General features: G+C 42.0%; 1 protein-coding gene across 2 annotated transcripts in view; it reads left to right on the forward strand.

Annotated features, from left to right (window-relative positions):
* Positions 1–413: 413 nt before the first annotated feature.
* SYT10 (synaptotagmin 10) overlaps positions 414–18,258 on the forward strand; it is a gene marked incomplete at its 3' end in the record, with an annotated part of 33,699 nt that continues 15,854 nt past the window's right edge. The window contains exons 1-2 of one of the 2 annotated variants that reach the window (XM_083858794.1): positions 414–1,158; positions 12,834–13,191. In XM_083858794.1, coding sequence (XP_083714920.1) covers positions 1,008–1,158; positions 12,834–13,191 — 509 coding nt within the window. In that variant the 5' untranslated portion in view covers positions 414–1,007. The remainder of the gene's footprint in view (positions 1,159–12,833; positions 13,192–18,258) is intronic. The other variant, XM_083858795.1, reaches the window with a different exon arrangement.

Consider the following 18,258-nt stretch of genomic DNA (forward strand, 5'->3'; position numbering starts at 1 on the left):
TAGAATTAAGCATTGCAAGACATATGTGTGCCATCGAACTAGAGGAATTTTCCCTCACAAACATAAAATTGTGTCAGAATTTCGGTAAGTAGATGAACAAATTAACAGATGAAGTTAATTTAATGAAGTTAATTGTTCAGCTCCACAGCCACTAACTGAAACAACTACTAATGGTATATGCTGCACTGATTTTTAGAAGTATATTCAAACACACGCCATACCTCCAACTTTTTTATCTATAAAATAACCCAACTTTACAGAATTTGTTGAGGAAACAGAAAAGGTTCCTCTAACTCCTTAAGAAGTTAAAGAAATAGACGAAGTCAGTCGCCCCGCTCCCCCCGCTGTGGAGAAGCGCAGATGATGCTTTAGTCAATGAAGTTATTGGTCGCGGCTCGGTAACTCGCTCTGAAGATCCCTTCGCCGAGGTCACCTCGGAATGAATAAACGCTGCGGGAAAGAACGAGCGGAGCGGCGGAGAACCAGCTCCGCTCCGTGCTGGCGGCGCGATGAGCGGCCGAGGATCTCCGCCCGGAGCGCCCCGCTGCCTCGTGGGGCCGGGGGTCCTGCGGCCGGGAGGGGACGGCGCTCCGCCCGCTGCTCCCCGCGCCGCCCACCGCACCGCACCGCACCGCCCGAGTGGGGCCGCGGGGCGGGGGAAGGAAAAGTTTCCCGGGGGATGCGAGGGCCCCCCGCCCCCCGCGCCGGGCTGCCATTGGCCGAACCGCCTGCCGGTGCACGGAGCCACACAAAAGGCGTTGCTAAGTGGATGTTTATTTTTTTTTCCCTTTTATTTTTTTTTTTTTTCCCCTCCTACACCCTCCCCCCCCCCCCCCTTTTATTTTTTTTGCCTCCCCCCGCTCCTTCACTACTTCTTCGGTTTACTCGCGCCGCTCCCGCCGCCGCCGCGGCTCCGCCCCGCTCCGCTCCCCGCGGGAGGCAGCGCGGGTCAGGCGCGGAGCTGTCCCGCGCCGGCCATGGCCTAGCGGCGGCGGCCGAAGCACAAGATGAGTTTCCCGGTGGAGGACGGCGTGGGCAGCCTCTGCCACAAGGCGCTGCAGATCATCTCGGAGCTATGCCTGGGCGGGCAGGTGGAGCGGGAGAAGTGCGCAGGCATCTTCCCCCTGGAGAGCGCCCGGCAGGGCATCGGTGGCACAGGTACCGACGGCGGTCCCGCCGCCGCCGGGCTCGTCCTGCCGCCGCCGTGGGGCGGACAGCGCGGCGTGGGCGGCCGGAGAGCGCAACTTTTTCCTTCGCTTTCCCTCAGTGCGGAGGGGGAGGGGGGGGGGGGTTGGGGGGCGCAGGCACGCAGCCCGCTTTAAAATCTGCTCCGTCTCTCAGCCCGCCGAGGCTGCCGAGGAGCGCTGAGCGGAGCGCCGGGACCGCCGGAGCGGGGACCAGAGCTGCGGGGCAAACGTGGGGGCAGCGGCAGCGGGCGAGGGTGCGGGCGTGGGGCCGGGGAGCACGGACAGGTACGGAGGGGACAGAAATCGCCGCCAGAGACCTCCTCGTACTTCCGCAGCTCTCTCGTTTGCCGCCCGCAGCTCCGCTTCGGGAAGGTTTTCCACACGACGGGAGTTTGTCTGTACAGAAAGCCCGGCCTCGGGATGCTGCTGCTGCGTGTTTGTGCGGGGCTGTGCGGGCGGGCAGCGGGGCAGAGCGTTGCGTTAATGCTCCTGTCACGGGCGGGCAGCGGGTCCGTGCGCCGGGCGGGCCACGCGTGGGCTTCACCCGCTCGCCCTCTCCTGTCCCCGGCCGTCCCTCTGCGTTTGGCGAGTGACTCTGGGCGCCCGGGCAACAGGTTGGGCAGCGAGGAGTGCGGGCAGCCGGCACCATTCGGCGCGCTGCCGGGACTCGGGGCGCGGCTCGGCGCGTCCCGCCTCGCAGTCTCCCCTTTCTGAGCGGGGCTTGAGCATTTTGCATCCTCTCCCGCTCATCGCTGGGGGAGGCAGGAGAGCTGTCTGACAGGCAGTGGGAACCTGTGGAGTCAGGGCAGAACTTCGGTCTGACCCAGGACACTTACCCAGGAAAATCTGGGTAGGGTGGAAGGAGAAAATCCTGGTTAATTTAAACATTCCAAATACAGAAAAATTGTCATATTGGAACTAAGATTTTGAGTCCAAATAGTGGTGCCTTTGCTCCTTGACATCTGAATTTTCTGCGCCTTTTGGAACCGACTCACCACTTTTACATTATCCTGTGTGGTGCTCTCTGGACACCTTGTGTTCCTTGAGCCTTATTTTTAGGATAGGGCTTGAAAATTGCTCGAAGTTCTGTGTTTAATTTCTGCTAGAAGGGATTTATAACCTCTACTGTCTGTTCACAAATGCAAATTAACAGTTTGCATTATGGCCAGCAAATGGCAAGTGTTACAGTGCAAATTAAATAAACACCGGGTCATGTAAAGCAGCAGGTTCCTAGCATGCACCCCAGCTGCGCTGTCGCTGCCGCCTCAGCTGATGGGCTTTTTGTTGTTGTTTTCTTTTCTTTGAATACCCACAGATTTTTACCACAAATCTCGGGTTATTTGTAGTATCTCAGATCAAAATCACTGTTTTCTGACCCTGCCCTACTCAGCCCAGCCCGACCCAGCCACCAGGCAGGGCAGTAAGGCAAGAAGGGGTGAGGGGGGTGCAGCCTTTCCCCCAGCCCAGATCGTGAATATTCTGATCATGCTCTGTGTTAATCTTCATGGAATGAATGGTAGAAGCTTGAATGAAAATAGCATTACCCTATGGACCCTGGAAATTTTGGCTCTGCAAAGTTGGTATATAAAGAGGTAGGATATGAAGGACACAAAACATTCCACGAGGTAAACCAAGATCTGCTGTTTAGAGAATGTGAATCTTAACACTTGGTTCTATATTGCATTGTGTATAATAAGAGGAGCTTCTTTTCAAACATTTCTTGAAAGTCAACAGTCTTCTTGGGTTTCCATTTGTAAACCCTAACTACCCTACAATTGTTGGATTAGGAACAAAAGTATAGTTAAGTGACAGGAGCTGGAACCACTGGGTACCACATCTCAGCTGAATTCCTCAATCTCACCTTTTCCCCCTTAAAAGGAAATCAGTATTAAATGATGAGTGTCAACTTTATTGAGATGCACAGTATATTGATCATTATCTCATTAACAACACTGCTAATGAACATACTCTGTCTCCAGAGGAGGAACAGGCACACAGTCATTGTTGATAATTGACAATATTTTAATATGTAAACGGATGGGTAGACAAGATATAAATACAGCTTGCATCAATTTTATGAGTTGAAATACTCTAAATACAGTTTAAGCTGAGAGAATTGGTGTGAGAGAATTGAAAGGTGAGACATGCCATATCTCTTCTTCTCTTCAAATGCACTTAGAGTTCCTTGTCGTCTCTATGGATAAAGCTAATGTTGTCCAGAGCATTGAACAACCATAAATCCTCTTCATTAAAGGTGGAAATGTTAAGTTCATTCAGTTTTCCTTGTCTCAAAAAGATATCTAAAAGTGTCACAAAGGTAGAATAGGCAAAAATCACTAATGAGATGTCACTAAAGGAGAGAAGTCTAAACAGTACAAAGCCTGACAGGGCACGGCATGAACCTGACAGAGCTCAAGAAGCATTTGGACAATTTTTCCAGGCACGTGGTGTGATTCTTGGGGATGGTGCTGTGCAGGGCCAGGAGTTGGACTAGGTGATCCTTGAGGCTCCCTTCCAACTCAGAATATTCTGTGATTATGTAAACCATTAGGAGGCACATATTTGGAAAGGAAAGAACAGTGTAAGCAACCTTTCAGAAAGTAAAAGAGTTGATGGTAAAAAGGAAAACAGATAGTTTGTTTCTATTTAATACAAGGATGAAAACATGTTCTGGAAGTTGAAAGCCCTGTGAAATGCAACTAGAACTGCATTGATATGGCTATATTAGTGAGTGTGGTGATAGCTTTCTGTTCATCTAGGCCATGAAAAGCAGCCAAGCTTCTCAGGGGAATCAGCTACTTGAGGCAGAAGACGCATCACCCAAACACAGGCTCAAAACAAAATGTGAGACAATATTGACCCCATGACCCCATGAAATTTCAGAGGGAAGCAAAGCCACTGGACAGTGATTTTTTTATATATAGTGTATAGCCTAGATGGGAGAACAAAGCATAAAAAAGATAACACAAGCAATCAAAGAAGAGGAAGCTGGAGACACAGTCAGAAGAAAAACTGGTGAGTATGGCCCTGGGAAGGCAGAGTATAAAAAAATGAAGCAACAAAGCAGAAAGGAGAGATATTCAGGTTTCCTGCCAATAAAGGAATAGACAAGATTACATCAAAGCAATGACTGATAATTCAACAGGTTTTTTCCTCTCAGTGTCAACACCAACACCTTAGGACCCTCAATTACTGCTCACTACTTGGGTCAAGAAGGGGCAATCATATTTAGGGTAATGAACAATCAATCTACAGAACTCATAGCAAATAATCTTCATGAGACAGAAAATTTTGTAAATTTCTAAGAGCTTTAGACAAGTGAATATAGACATCTGTTGTTATATTTTTCTGCCCAAGTAATTACAAGAACTATTAATTGGCTTATCTCAGGGAAATGCTCAAGTGAAAAGATGAGGAAGCTGTTCAGGTTTATGGTTCCTTTGTATGATTAGATAACTGTGAGCTTTCTTCTGAAAGCGATAGCATCTTTGGCAAAATGCTCAATTAGGTGTGCAGATGTTTTGGCTTTATTTTACACCTCCAATACAGCTGGGCAAAATAATTAAGTTGTCAATTGTAAGAGTTAAGGTGGAAAATAAATGGAAGCTGGATGTGCAGGATTTCACATAATACAATTTATCTCTAAAATTAGTAAATCATTAGTTTTCTATAACTGTCCCAAACTCATATATGCAGTGTGGTTATACTGGTATCTTGGCTCAGATTATCTCATTAATAAAGGACGCTAATTAATTTTTTCCAGCTGAGCATCCCTCCTCATTTTCAATGGAACCAAGCACATCAAAGGTCCTAGTTGTGAGCATTTCTGAAGATTAAGCCAGTTGTATACAGCATAATGAGAGGAGTTTTGACATTCTACTCTAGGGACACGTGTTTAAAATTCATTTTATGTCCTCTGCAAATGGTGGGTACGTTGTGCTCTTTGCCTTTTTTTAGGCCTGCTGGTCATGCAAAACCTTACTCTCATTATCATTTCCCATGGGTGACCAATGTTTACTGCAGAGCTGGAAAAGCAGCTCTGTTACAAACATTGAGGGCATATTTTGGCCCACTAGAGTGGGTAGCGAATATCTTGAGAGTGATCTTCACTCTTGCTCCTTTGCTTGTCAAAAAATTGATTTTTGAAAGTTGACCATGCAAAGAGTATCAGCTTCCAGGGTATCATTTGTTATTCATGTAAATATTCTACTGACAGTTATTGAGTTAACATAACAGTCTAACCTACGAAGTTTTTAACCCTACCCCTGACTGACAGTTTGCTATTGAAGTACAGAAGGAGTAAGAAAATGCTGGAGCATCCTGCACATGGCCAGCCTGTAATAGACACTCACTCTTCCCTGAAAAGCAAATCTTGTGTCCTCCTGCTGTAGCTGGCATGTGCCTCCTCTTTTCTGTCAGAAGCTTCTCTGACAGCTCTCCCGCTGCTGGATGGCAGCTGATGGTTTACATTTAGTCCTTTGAACATGCTGTGCTCATGCACACAGTGCATGCACATCCACGAAGAGTGTGAGCTGTGACTATGCTTGCACCGCGTAGATGTATTTAGGGGAGGAGGAATAACAGATTTACCCCATAGAGTGCTTGTAAATTCTTCTCGACTTTGTCAAAGTAAGCATGAAGACAACAAGAAGCAGCTTGGACAAATGTGAAGGCTACTGTGATCAGTGTAGGACTGTCATACAAGAAAGGAGGATTTTTCTTTTTGATAAAGTAACTGTTGTATGAAACAAGTGAGCATTCTGTTAAAGAGAAATGAAACAGTGTATCTGCTACAGGGGAGTGTGAGAAAATCAAATAATTAACATTTTAACAGTTAACAGACTGACCAAATTATTTACCATACAGTTCATCACCTGGTTAGGTCAATGTTACTATCAGAGAAATAAGGCTTGGTGAGAATAAAGTGCAGAGTTACTGAAAAACATAACATACGAAGCTGTGAAAACCAGAAATGCATCTAATTCAGCAGTGTAAAGGCAAAACAGGGGGGTAAAAATACTACTGAGACCCGATTTATTTACAGCAAATTTGAAGGCAGTCACAACAATGCAGACAGCAGAGATACACAGTAAAAAGAAGAGGTTTACAAAAGAATCGTCCTCTATACATATTTCATAAAGAAATACAGGGGAGAAATACAGTAAGGTTTATACCATCTGGAGGACAAATCTGCGAAGATGATGAAGAGACATGGTGTTTTCCTGGGTCCTGTCATATGTGTGAGATGTGTGTTATATAATACTGGGAAAGAATAAACATAACCATGACAATTCAAAGATGACACTTGAGCTGCATGAACCCCCCTTTATGCTTGTGGTGAACAGCTGCCCAGTGAGCTTATTACATGTTCTAATTTACTTGTCTCATCTGAAAGAGGATAATGAGGGCTTCTTGTAGACACAAAGAGATCTTTGAAAGTGTGAGAACTGCACAGAACCAAGCCTAAGGCTGGGTTGTTTTGTTGTTTTTTTGGTTTTTTTTCATTTAACTGAAAGCTAAATGGGCAGATGTGGGTCCAGCAGAGAGTCCCTCTGAGAGGGACTGTTGAGATTAAGTGAGAGTCAACAAGCAGAAAACCATGTAGACTGGAAAGAGCCTTGAGAGTCAAGACCAATTACTTAGAGACCCAGCCAGGCAAAAGTGAGAGCCATCATCTCTAATATAGCTTAGATAAATTGATTTTGACAAGAGATTAATAATTCCGCGTACTGTGATCATGTAGTAAATCACAGTGATCCCTGAATTTATTTGTTTCCCCTCCTGTGAGGAAAAAAGCTACCATAGAATTCTGCTAGCATTAAGTGATCTACCATCCAGAAGATGGTGGTGGCTGTATGGAGCAAATTCAGACACTGCAATGAATTTACAGGGAGGGAACACATTCACAGTAAGGTCAGAGTAAAAGTTTGAGGAAGATCTTCTAAGGATGCTTCTCCATGAGAGCAGGAGAGGAGGTCACACCTACTCTTTTAAGTGAACGGCTTTTTTTGCCATTTGATCTCTAAGTCAGGTGTTTTGACAGATTTAGATTGAGAGAGAAAATACAAGACTGTTCACATGCTATTTTCTGAGGCATGCTAGAGCATCATGTCCCTGTCTGAAGGGATTTAGATGAGACAGGTAGTTATGGAAGATCTGCTAACACGAGCAAGTTTTTATGTGCTTAAAATTTCCCCAAGGAAACTGAACAGCAGATATGATGGGTTGGACCAACTAGTTCATCTGTGTGGGGATAGGGGAGATTTATTTGCCCTGGACCTTCTATGATTTATAAGGGCCCAGCTTCCTTTCAAATCCTAGAAAATCAGAGACATTAATTTATCTGATTGATCTGACTCCTGGTATTACAAACACAAGAGCTCCTTTATTATGGAAAGGGTGAAGTTCCTTATGCCTTGTTGAACAAGAGAATAAATTCAAAGTTAAAGAAAAATACCTTTGAACACAGGTTGCAGACATTGTGTTTTAAATATTTAAGAGAACCAAGATTAGATATAGACAAAGAAATGGGCCAGAAGAGACTAGAACCCTGCCTTTCCCCAGGTGTTTCTTTCACCCCTGCTCCTTTTCTGGGATGAATGCATTCTCTTTAGGGTGGTCCACATCAGATGTGCCTGACTCTCACACACCTGGGCATCTACATAACAACACTGTCATGTTTCTGTCTCCAGTCAAGATCATGGGTTTGTGAAATATGTTTTTCCAAATTCAGCCTCATGAGGCAGATGTTGCCTAAAACGTAAGTGATCTTAATTTGGTTTTGAAATGGAAGTCTGCCAATGTGCATGTTTGCAAATAGATCCATGGTCAGAACTTTTCTGAGGCAAATTCCAAACAAAAAATTTCAGAATCCATTGTACTGAACCCAATGCTCCAGACATTACTTGCCTGGTACAAAAGACTGGCTATCAAGGATACTTTTATGGTGGAAATGTATCAGGGGATATTTATAAAAATACAGAGAATTTTTGAGGGTTCTCAATAGAAATGCCTTTCTTAAATGAGAAATATAAAATTGTCCAAAATTCTGTATCTTGAAAGAGTAGTTTTAAATACAAAACCATGAGGAAGCAGGACGCTTTCCATTATTAAATTTTATCAAGGCTAGAAATACGACATTTAGGAATGAAATTAAGTCATTGGAAGATGTCCCACTGACCGGAAGGGGATGGCATGAGAAAAAAACATCTTCTTGACATTCCTGAGTATACCAAGTATAGGAACAAGAATAGGAAATGCATAATTCTGTAATATTTTTGAATCTTCAGAGGGGTCCTGTTCTGGACAAATCTAAATCATTGCAGACAAGCTGCAATTACCAGTTCAGAAAGAGTTGTTCAAGATGATTTTTTGTTTTCTTTTGGATCAGAGACCAGTGGGAACATTATTCACAATGTTGACAATTAATGCTGCCCTGGAAGTGTCCGTATCTTCTTCTGCCCTTAAAAATTAGGCAGTCTTTGAATTTGTCACCAGTTCTATATCTTTAAATAATACTTATGTATGTGAAGTGCAACCCTGGTCTGTTGACAAATCCATCCTTCAGTACCCATTTTTCTTCCCAACCAGGATTCCTTGGCAGGGATGTGAAGAATCTCCAAGTCTGTAGTACTTTCTCTTAATGCTTTACATTCTTCAACAAAACTTCCTATAAGAATTTAATATAAGAGACATATCCAGCCTAACATACAAGGAGTTTGACTGCTCTTCAGATTATTTCAGTCTTCATGTAACAACAAATCTCTCATAATTGCTCAGTTGAGTGACTGACAGAAGGAAGGACATGAAATAATATGCTTTTCATGTCAATTTTTATTTTATGGCATAGTGATTGCTTTTTAGCAATTCTGGCAATAAATTTAATTAAGTAGTTTTTCATAATAAACTCCTTTTTGGTCAATTTTTTGGCAATTCAAATATTTCGTGTACTTGTTGCACTATGAGATTCAATATGTGAGGTTGTTTAATTCGTTAATAAAATAGCAAAAATGCAGACTACAAATGTTTATAGAATTAGTTCCTTATCTCTGCTCATGAGACTTCAGATGTTTTGTGGGATTATTTTATGGGTATAAAAATCATATTTTCTGTAAAGATTTCAGGAGCTCTTTCAACTTTGAAGTAGTTTAATGGAAATAGAAAAAAACAGCTTAGAGAAAGTTGAAGTACAGGACTAGGTGTTGAAAGGAGACAACAAGTTATTTGAAGGCTTGAAAAATGTCTTGCAGTGAAAAACTTAATTAGAATTGGCTTTGATTGAATTAGAATTAGAAATTAGAATTAGATTGAATTAGAAATTAGAAATGCTTTGATGCAATGTTTTTCAGCTGATAGTATCTATTCATCAAATTGAAGCTCTGCTAGAAGGGATCAATTTTCATATTTCTGGTTTCAAAATGTTTCCAGCAGTCTCAAAGTTGTTAAAACATCCTCCTTCAACATTTTCCAAATGGAAAAAAACCCTTCAATTTTCAGTTGTAAAAGTCTTCCTCTCGAAATATCACCTAATTATGCCAACCATCCCTAAACTGAGCTGGAAATACTGCAAATCACTCAAAATCAAATTTATTTTTGCTTTCCTCTTTTTTTTCTTAATTTTTATTCATTTCTGGCAGACTGTCAACATTTTCAAGAGTTCTACTTTTTGTCACACTTTGAGAACAGAAAAAAATTTGGCCAGGTTGCCCAACAATTCTTCTGGTTCACTCTCTCAAAGAAGATTCTTCAGTGAGGCCTACCTCTGTATAAATATATTAAATTAGTTTTTGACTGTGTATTGGGTTTTTCTGGCCAGGTTTTGGTAGCAGGAGGAGTTTCTGTGAGAAACTGCTGGAAATTTCCCCCATGCCCAACAGAGCCAAGGCCAGCTGGCTCCAGGATGGCCTAGGCCAAGCCTCCCATACACAGGGGTTGCAGGAAAGCATTTTTAAGAAGGGGGGGAAAAAAATCTGCTGTGCATCAGCAGTTGGAAGAGGGGAGTCAGAATTTGTGAGGACCAGCTCTGCACACAGCAAGGTCTGTGAAGAAAGAGGAGAAGGGGAGTTCCAGGTGTGAGGGTGAGTTTCTTCCGGCTGCAGGTCTTCACTGCTGCAGCCCATGGAGCATCCCAATCCTAAAGCAGATGAATTCCCAAAGGAGGCCATGATCCTGTGAAGAGCTCATCCTGCAGAAGGCTCCTGGCAGAATCTGTGGATCTGTGGAAAGAGAGAGGATCCCTCACTGGAGCAGGTTTGCTGGCAAGACTCATGACCCTGCAGTGGGCTCTGCTCCCAAAGTCCTGTTCCCCGTGGAAGGGACACACTGGAGCAGTGCGTGAGAAGGACTCACACTGGAGTTTGTGCAGGACTGTCTCCTGTGGCAGGGACCACACACTGCAGGAGAGCAGCAGGTGAAGAGTGTGAGGAGTCCTGAAGAGGATGGAGCAGCAGAGATAGCGTGTGATGAACTGATACAGCCTCATTGCCCATCCCTCTGTGCTACAGGAGGGCAGAGGTAGAGAAAGCAGGAATGAAGCTGAGCCCCAGAAGAAGGGAGGAGTGGGGAAAAGTGTTTTATGCTTTGGTTTTATTAGTCACCATTTATTTGAATGGTAATAAACTTATTTCCCTGAATCTGTTTTGTCCATGACAGTAATTGCTGAGCAGTTTCTCCCTGTCCTTATCTTGACCCACAAGCATTTTTGTTATGGTCTGTCCCCTGTCCATCTGAGGAGGGGCCTGAAGAACAGCTTTGACGGGCCTCTGGCATCTGTCAATCAACCCACTACAGACCATTCCCTGGAACTGAGGTCATGCAAGAGCCTCTCTCCTTGCTATTAATGTCTGTCATCTGCTGAAACAGAAGGGCCGCATCCAAACCACCCACTAAGAATGATCATTTTCCTATTCTAATTTCTTATCCATGGCTAGGAATTGGCTGGGAGGGTATGATCGCCCGACTACAACATTTTCTATATGTTTTGCTTTTCTCATGAATTTTCATGAGGAGTGGTCTATAAGTTCAGTGTTTACTACTGAGAGATGCATCTGCATATAATATATTAATAAAGAAAACATTCCCAAATTTTGATCTTCAGCTTTCTATCTTCACCATTCTGCTCCATCTTTGTATCTTCAATTCTCATAAGGGCTAGTGAGGTACATACTGTTTCACGGAGCTAATCCATACCTTTTTGCTCGTATGAAAATCTATAAAAATATACTCAAACCCTTTTTGCACTTTTCCAGTGATTCAGTTTAGTGGCCTGTAGCCTGGAGTTATGGATACAAAGTATTAGCTGTTAAACTGTCAAAACTTGTAACAACGAGCAGAAGCCCTTGCCTGAGGGATATTTAAGCAGGGTTTAGTGAATAATTTTAAGACATATAAAAGGCTCTTTTGAAAAGGAATGGGATATTTTGGTTATAATGCTACAGGATACTGGAAAAATCAAATGGAAGCATGTCACATAGAATAAAACTCACAATTAAGGCTTAACTGGCTATCCTGGTGATCCACCATACCCTAAATCAAAAGTGTGTCCATGGAATTTTGTTGGTATGAAATCTGTTCTCCTATCTTTAGCCAGACTATTGAATATTCTAAGCAGTTTTGGCAGCAAAAGTCAAATACAGGGCAGCAGGAGCAGGCCAGTGTACAGCATGATCTCTGTAAAGCTTAGGGCATTTCACTGTGTTCTCTGAAGCCAGTTGCATTTTCACAGCAGAATTTTAGATACAAATACATCTGTGTTATCTTGATCCGACACAGTCTTGGTCCAGAGCTGACAATTTAACCATAGAAATCTCTTATTTATTATGATAGACTTTATCTTTTACCTATCTATGCCTAAATGCTAGATTTTAAAATGTTTCTGAAGAAGTTGGCACGTAGAGTCATGTGTACTGATAGAAAATGTTAACCGTGGCTTAACTTTTTCGTCAATGTGTTCTTGATGTTCTAAATATATATTCTAAAGAATTAAGCATCAACATCAGCCTTCCTGACTGGAATTAAAGGTGTTGATGTTTTCAGGAGCTGTGTCTTCCACATGAAGCTGGTAAGTAAAGGGATGTGTACATTACTCATAAGGAGAAGGCTGTCTACATATGTGCTTGTTTTCAAAATTAGAAATCTAGATTTGGGAACAGAATTCTCATGTGTTTGCTTTAAATCTCAGTGAGGATATTTGTTGTTCGATTGTAATAACTTTGCTTTAGCAAAGTAGGTCAATATTTCTTTCACCTACTGACCTCAAAGTCCTTAGCCAACAATGGCTGGGAGTTTTGGGGATTGTTTCCTTACTTCCTGGGAAGGAAACTTCCTGAGAAGGATGTCTGAGTATGTGGTGAGTGGTACACATACTGGCCCTTGGCCTGAACAATTAAAGGAATGTTTGTGAAGCAGATATTAGAAAATAATAACATCTAAGAGGTACAGGCTTAGATATCAAAAAGAAAAACAACAACAAAAACACCAAAACCTCACAATCTTAAATAGAAAGCTTTAAAGCTTTCTTTAAAGCTCTACACAAACATAAATTTTTAAAAAGCTTCTATCTCCTTGCCCATATCATATTTTAACTTATTTTATTTTTCTCTGCATGTGTGTCTGTCACGATGATTTTTGCTTTCTAATTCCTTGCAGACGTCTCAGTCAGTCTCTTAGCAGTCGTCGTCAGTTTCTGCGGGCTCGCCTTGCTGGTAGTCTCGCTTTTTGTCTTTTGGAAGCTGTGCTGGCCCTGCTGGAGGAGCAAACCTCTCACCTCCAACGCCAGTAATGTCCCGCAGAGCAACTCCAGCGCTCCTACGGAGGTTTTGGAGAACAGCGAGAAAAAGGAAGTTAAAGAAAATGGGAAAGCCACGACCAAGGTACTGGAAGCTGCGCTGAAAATCAGCCACACTTCACCTGATATACCAGCAGAGGTCCAGAACGCGCTGAAAGAGCACCTGATCAGACATGCTCGGATGCAGAGGCAGATCACCGAGCCCACGTCCTCATCAAGGTAAGTCAAAGGCACCCGCGTTTGTGGCACCTTTCCCAGGCACACTGCTGAACATTCCCAGGATCCTGGATTCTTCACAGGTTTCTTATCAGTTACGGGTGAAATGTCAGCCATGTGAATGTGAAGCCACATTGTTCTTTGGACAGAATATTCTGAAATATTTAGTGTCCCTTCAGTTACATAATCATTTTAACATATGAAAGTGAAATCTACATCTTCTACTACTTTGTAAAGATAGATGCTGCTACTTTAAGCATTTCCCTTTTGGGTTTTGATTACAGAAAAACATATTTCAGTGTTTTTTTAAAGAACCGCAAATCTAGATTTTCACAGAGATCTTTTTTTATAGATGTATCAGTTGTTTTCAAGATGAAAGATTCTGTCTCAACGAAATAAATGATAGACTCATTTTTGATGGCACATTTCCTGAATACATGGTTTGCTGATTACAAAGGAATTAAAATTCCAGTCTAAAAATACAGATCCTTATGGGCTGATGTTAAAGCTGTCTAGATTCCATGTAAGCCTATAAATAAACGACAAGCACACAGCATTCCTTAGTAGTTTCTTTAGTATTAAAGTGGAGGACACAAACTTTAATGTTGCATTAGGTGCCACTTTATATTGAAAAGCAGTGAGGACGTGCAGGGACCTATAGATTCAAACGGGATTTCTTCAAACATTGTAAGCAAATTTAATGCATGGAAACAAACAATTAACTGCAAAGATCAAATCCTGAAATTGAAAAGGGATTGTTTTACAAGCAAAGATTGGGAAAATTAAGGCGAAAAGAGGCACTTGAAGTATTGTGTAATGCCATAAGTTACAGTACAGATACTGTGTAGGAAGTAGCTTTTTGCTCAAAATGCCTTTTGCTAAGGAAACACATGTTACCAATTAAAAAAAAAAAAAAATTTTTTAAAAAAAAAAAAATCCCAAAACCAACCAAATGAAAAAACCCACCAAACCCAAAGAAACAAACAAAAAAATAAAGGCTCACATTCACAATAATTAGAGGCAGAAGGAGGCGAAGACACGTTCTTTACACTGAGTGGGCACACACTTTGCTGGCCCCCTGAGACACCTAAAGACAGTGTTTGGCCAGCTTAGTGCACTTGTTGTGGCAGTGAGTGCTCAAGTGCTTTTTCTCAGCTATTCCGATCTCAGAGAACAGCCAACAAGAAGCCACAGGAAGCTCCCAAAATGAGACCACTGCAGCCAGAGGAGGTCTGACTGACTTTAGCAGCCAAAGCATCTCCTGAATTATGAGACTGTCCAGCTGGCTTTAAACCACATTACCCTGACTATGCCTGATTCCTGCTACTGTATCCATCTGCTCAGAACAGGAGCACAGTATGCAAACCACACTGAGGAACATTCCCACAAGACTTGGATAATTCTGAACTTGTAACTCTCACACTAAACACAGAGGAACAAAAATTGGTACAGTTTAGCGTGACAAGCCCATTACCCAGCTCACTGCTTCCTAAAAGGATATTAACTGAAAGAGTTTTATCCATCAAATCCAAGTATTCAGACTGTCTGTCCTCCTAAATAGACAGAAGAAATAACTGGCTGGCAAATGAACTTGAATAGTCCCAGTGGCACTCTAGGGGAAGAGAGAAGTTCCAGGGATATGCTCCAGATCTACTTCAGGCTGTGAAAATATTCTCACAGGTCTCTAGAGTGATTTGGATTGGGATCTAAATGAATACAAAATATTTGTGAAGCCAAGGACACTTTTAAAAAAGTGAAATCTCCTTTCAATACCAGTCTTTCTGCAACCTTGTAAGGGAGGTTTCTTTTTATCTTGTCAAGATTATCAGGGTTAAATCTTCTCTGAAAGGGACAGTTCCTGTACTTTGAGTAACTGATTGTCCCAGCACAGCCAGTCAGTAGCAGGGTGCTTGGAAACATCGCCTTCTTTTTGAGTTTGGTGAAAAATTCTTCATCCTTTTACAAAACATATTTAGAATGACACGTGCCTTAAAAACTGCCCAGAAATGGTGATCTTCCTGTTTGTAAATGCATTTTATCTACACCCTTCCTGTCTTAGGGGGAATTCTAATTTAAGAGCCCATATGAATTGCTGCTGCCAAGAATATCACGTATGAGAATAAGGCTGGACATTTAGACCAGGTTTCTGAATTATTCCTTATTGTGAATTAACCTCAGCTGGCAACAGTGTACCAGCAAAATGACTGAAACCTGACTCTGGTGTCTTTGACTGGGGGCCTCCAAATAAAAAGGCGCTAATGGCAGATGCAGAGGGAGCACAACTCCTCTTGCACCATCTTCAATGCTACACTGTTTTGTTGTCCTCAGGAGCCCCGAGGGATTCAGATGCAGCCTCTCCTAAATGTATTCCATTGACAAAGGATCTTAGAGAAATGTTTGCTGTCTGGATTGTCTCCTGTACACTGATCTCACCTAAGCTGAGGCAAATTAAAGGGTTGTAACCAGTCCTATGATGGGTTCATGCAGCCATCAGCTCTTAATTAAATAAATGAAATTGTATTAAATCATTGTAATTGAAGCGTGAGGATTTTAATAAGCCAATCGAAGCAACAATCAAATGTGCCTGATCACATTTTTAAACTGTACATTTAACACAGAGACATTTTAGAATGGGAAAATTTTACATTTCTGTTTAGTCATAACTACATATTTTTCATAGTCCCTGATAATATGAAAAGATCTGTTTGTTAAAAGCTTTTTAGTCCTTGACACCAATTAACCAATACACTACAGCAGAAGAACTGCAGCAGTGATGCTCATTTGCAAATAATTTTGCTCCGTGTTATTGAGAACCACTCTTTCCCATACTTCATGATATTATTTTGCAATGTAGTTTATTGCTTCTATGAAAATCCACTCTTCAAACCTGTATTTTCCAAGAACATGCATTTTGCTATTTAGCATCAGCTGGAGAGGAACATGTTGAGCCAGTCAGTTCCCAAGAGGTACAAAGGCAAAAGTGGGGTGCTTGGGTTTGTTAAGGTTAAAGAAAAACAAACATATCTGTTGATTTTAGTGCTTGCAAGAAGAGAGGAGGTTTTATTCTGTTTAAATACCACCAGTGATCATGCCCTTTTCTGGATTTGGACCAAAAGATTGCTCTAATGTCACCTAGGAAAAGTTAGACCCGAGTCACCCCTCATAAATCTCAAATCATAGCATAAATCAGCATCCTATCCTTCCCTTTTTTCAAAGATGTGGCAGTCTTACTGAGCTAGAAATCAGCTTCATAGTGTCATTATGCCCACGAAATTACAGTTTTATATTAGATTTACATACTTTGCTATCACTCGAATTGCATTTGTTCTGTTATGGAAGGCAAGTCTCCTACAGAGTGCTGCACATAAGAGCCAGTAGAGATTGAAGTACCTGGATTTGCAGATGTTGGTAGCTCTGCCACATTTTAACAACCTGGTTTTCTGACATCCTTGTATTTCATTATCATAGTCATTAATCCCTTTGTTAATGCAGAACAAAGGAAGATAAATATGTTGCCATGACAACAATGAAACATCTTAATAATTAACAGACCAATTAGCTGTCTTGGTGAAATGCTGTGACTCAGAACAGATACTAGGCACTGTATAATTAGGACTTTGGCCTACTAGAGCAAAAGTGCTGCTGATTTCCACAGGGAAGAGCCATACAAATGCATTCTTTTTTACAAATGCATTCTTTTACTTAGTGACATCTCACAACAATTCAGTAGAGGATCTGAAGTGCAAGAAGTCTGAAAGTTTAAAAAAAAGCTGGTACTTTAGAAATCATAGATTTGGGGTCTTATATATTGCTTTTGCTCACATTAATCCAGATTGTCAAAAATGCAAGAAAAGTTGAAGAACAGAGAATTTGTCATGTACCTGGTTTTGCTCAAACTGATGTTGTACAATCAGCCTTACTGCTTCCCCTGCAAAGGCAGTTCTAGTAACTTGTGTACAACAGGGTTTGCATGCAATACCCCCATGGCAGGGGGATTGAAACTGGATGGTCCTCTCCAGCTCAATTATTCTATGACTCTGTGCCCGTCTGGGTATCTCGGTAGTACAGTAGTACACTCAGTAAGGCCTCTCTGCTCAGGTTTCCTTAGCATTGACAGAAGTAGCAGTAACACAGGTCTTCTTGGACCTCACTATGGGTAAAAGATTCTAGAAATATAGTGCCTAAACGGCTGCCTGCCCAGGATTTTATTGCACTACATTTTGGGTGGAGTTCAGCTTCTTCCCCATGTTTTGGCACACCCATGAGGTTGCACTTCTTGGAGAGCAACAGCACACAAACAGTTGTGAAACTCCCTGAGGACAATATTCTACTTTTCTAACCAGTCAGGGCCTTTTCATTCCTCACTCCATTCCAAAACGGACATTAGACACTATGAATTCAGGGAGTTTTAACATTTAAGAGAGAAGAAAATCTTTCAATTTGTTGATCTGTAAAGAAAGAAAGAAAGGCAAAGTGTGTTACAAGATGGGCGTATTGTACATCTAAATTTGATATCCAAACACCTGGATTTGTTTGAGCTGCTTAAAGTCTAGGCTATGAAGGTCTCCCTGCCCTGTTCTTGTGTTGAGCTAGGACTGCTCTGTGCACCTAGCAGGACTGAAACAGCTGAAAGAGAAAACATTCTTGTCTATTATTTAATAGCTGCAAATTACCCTCTTGTATCTCTGCTCAGCTGAACTGCTGTAGTTTTGTGCTTCATGCCTTCTGCAATCTCTTCACTTACAGCAAAAATACAAATAATATCTATGAAATGAGTCCTGGTTGCTTTCAAATGGACAATTTGCATTTCTGATTTAAAGAAGGAAACAGGCAGCTGTGACACCTCTTGTTTTCAGAACACACCACAGAGAAACCAAGCAATAAGGCAAGGGTACATGTGGCATTAATAAGCAATTGATGGCAAAAAGCAGAGGAAATTCTGACAATTGGATTGTTCTTTAATGGCAACTAAGTGTGCCCACAGGAGGAAGTGGTAATCTTCTGCAGCACACATTGTTGGGGTAGGGAAGTACCGTGGAAATGTGAAAATGCCTACAAAACAAACTGGAT

This window comes from Zosterops lateralis, assembly GCF_965231275.1.
Source record: "Zosterops lateralis genome assembly, chromosome: 4".
Lineage (NCBI taxonomy): Eukaryota > Metazoa > Chordata > Aves > Passeriformes > Zosteropidae > Zosterops > Zosterops lateralis.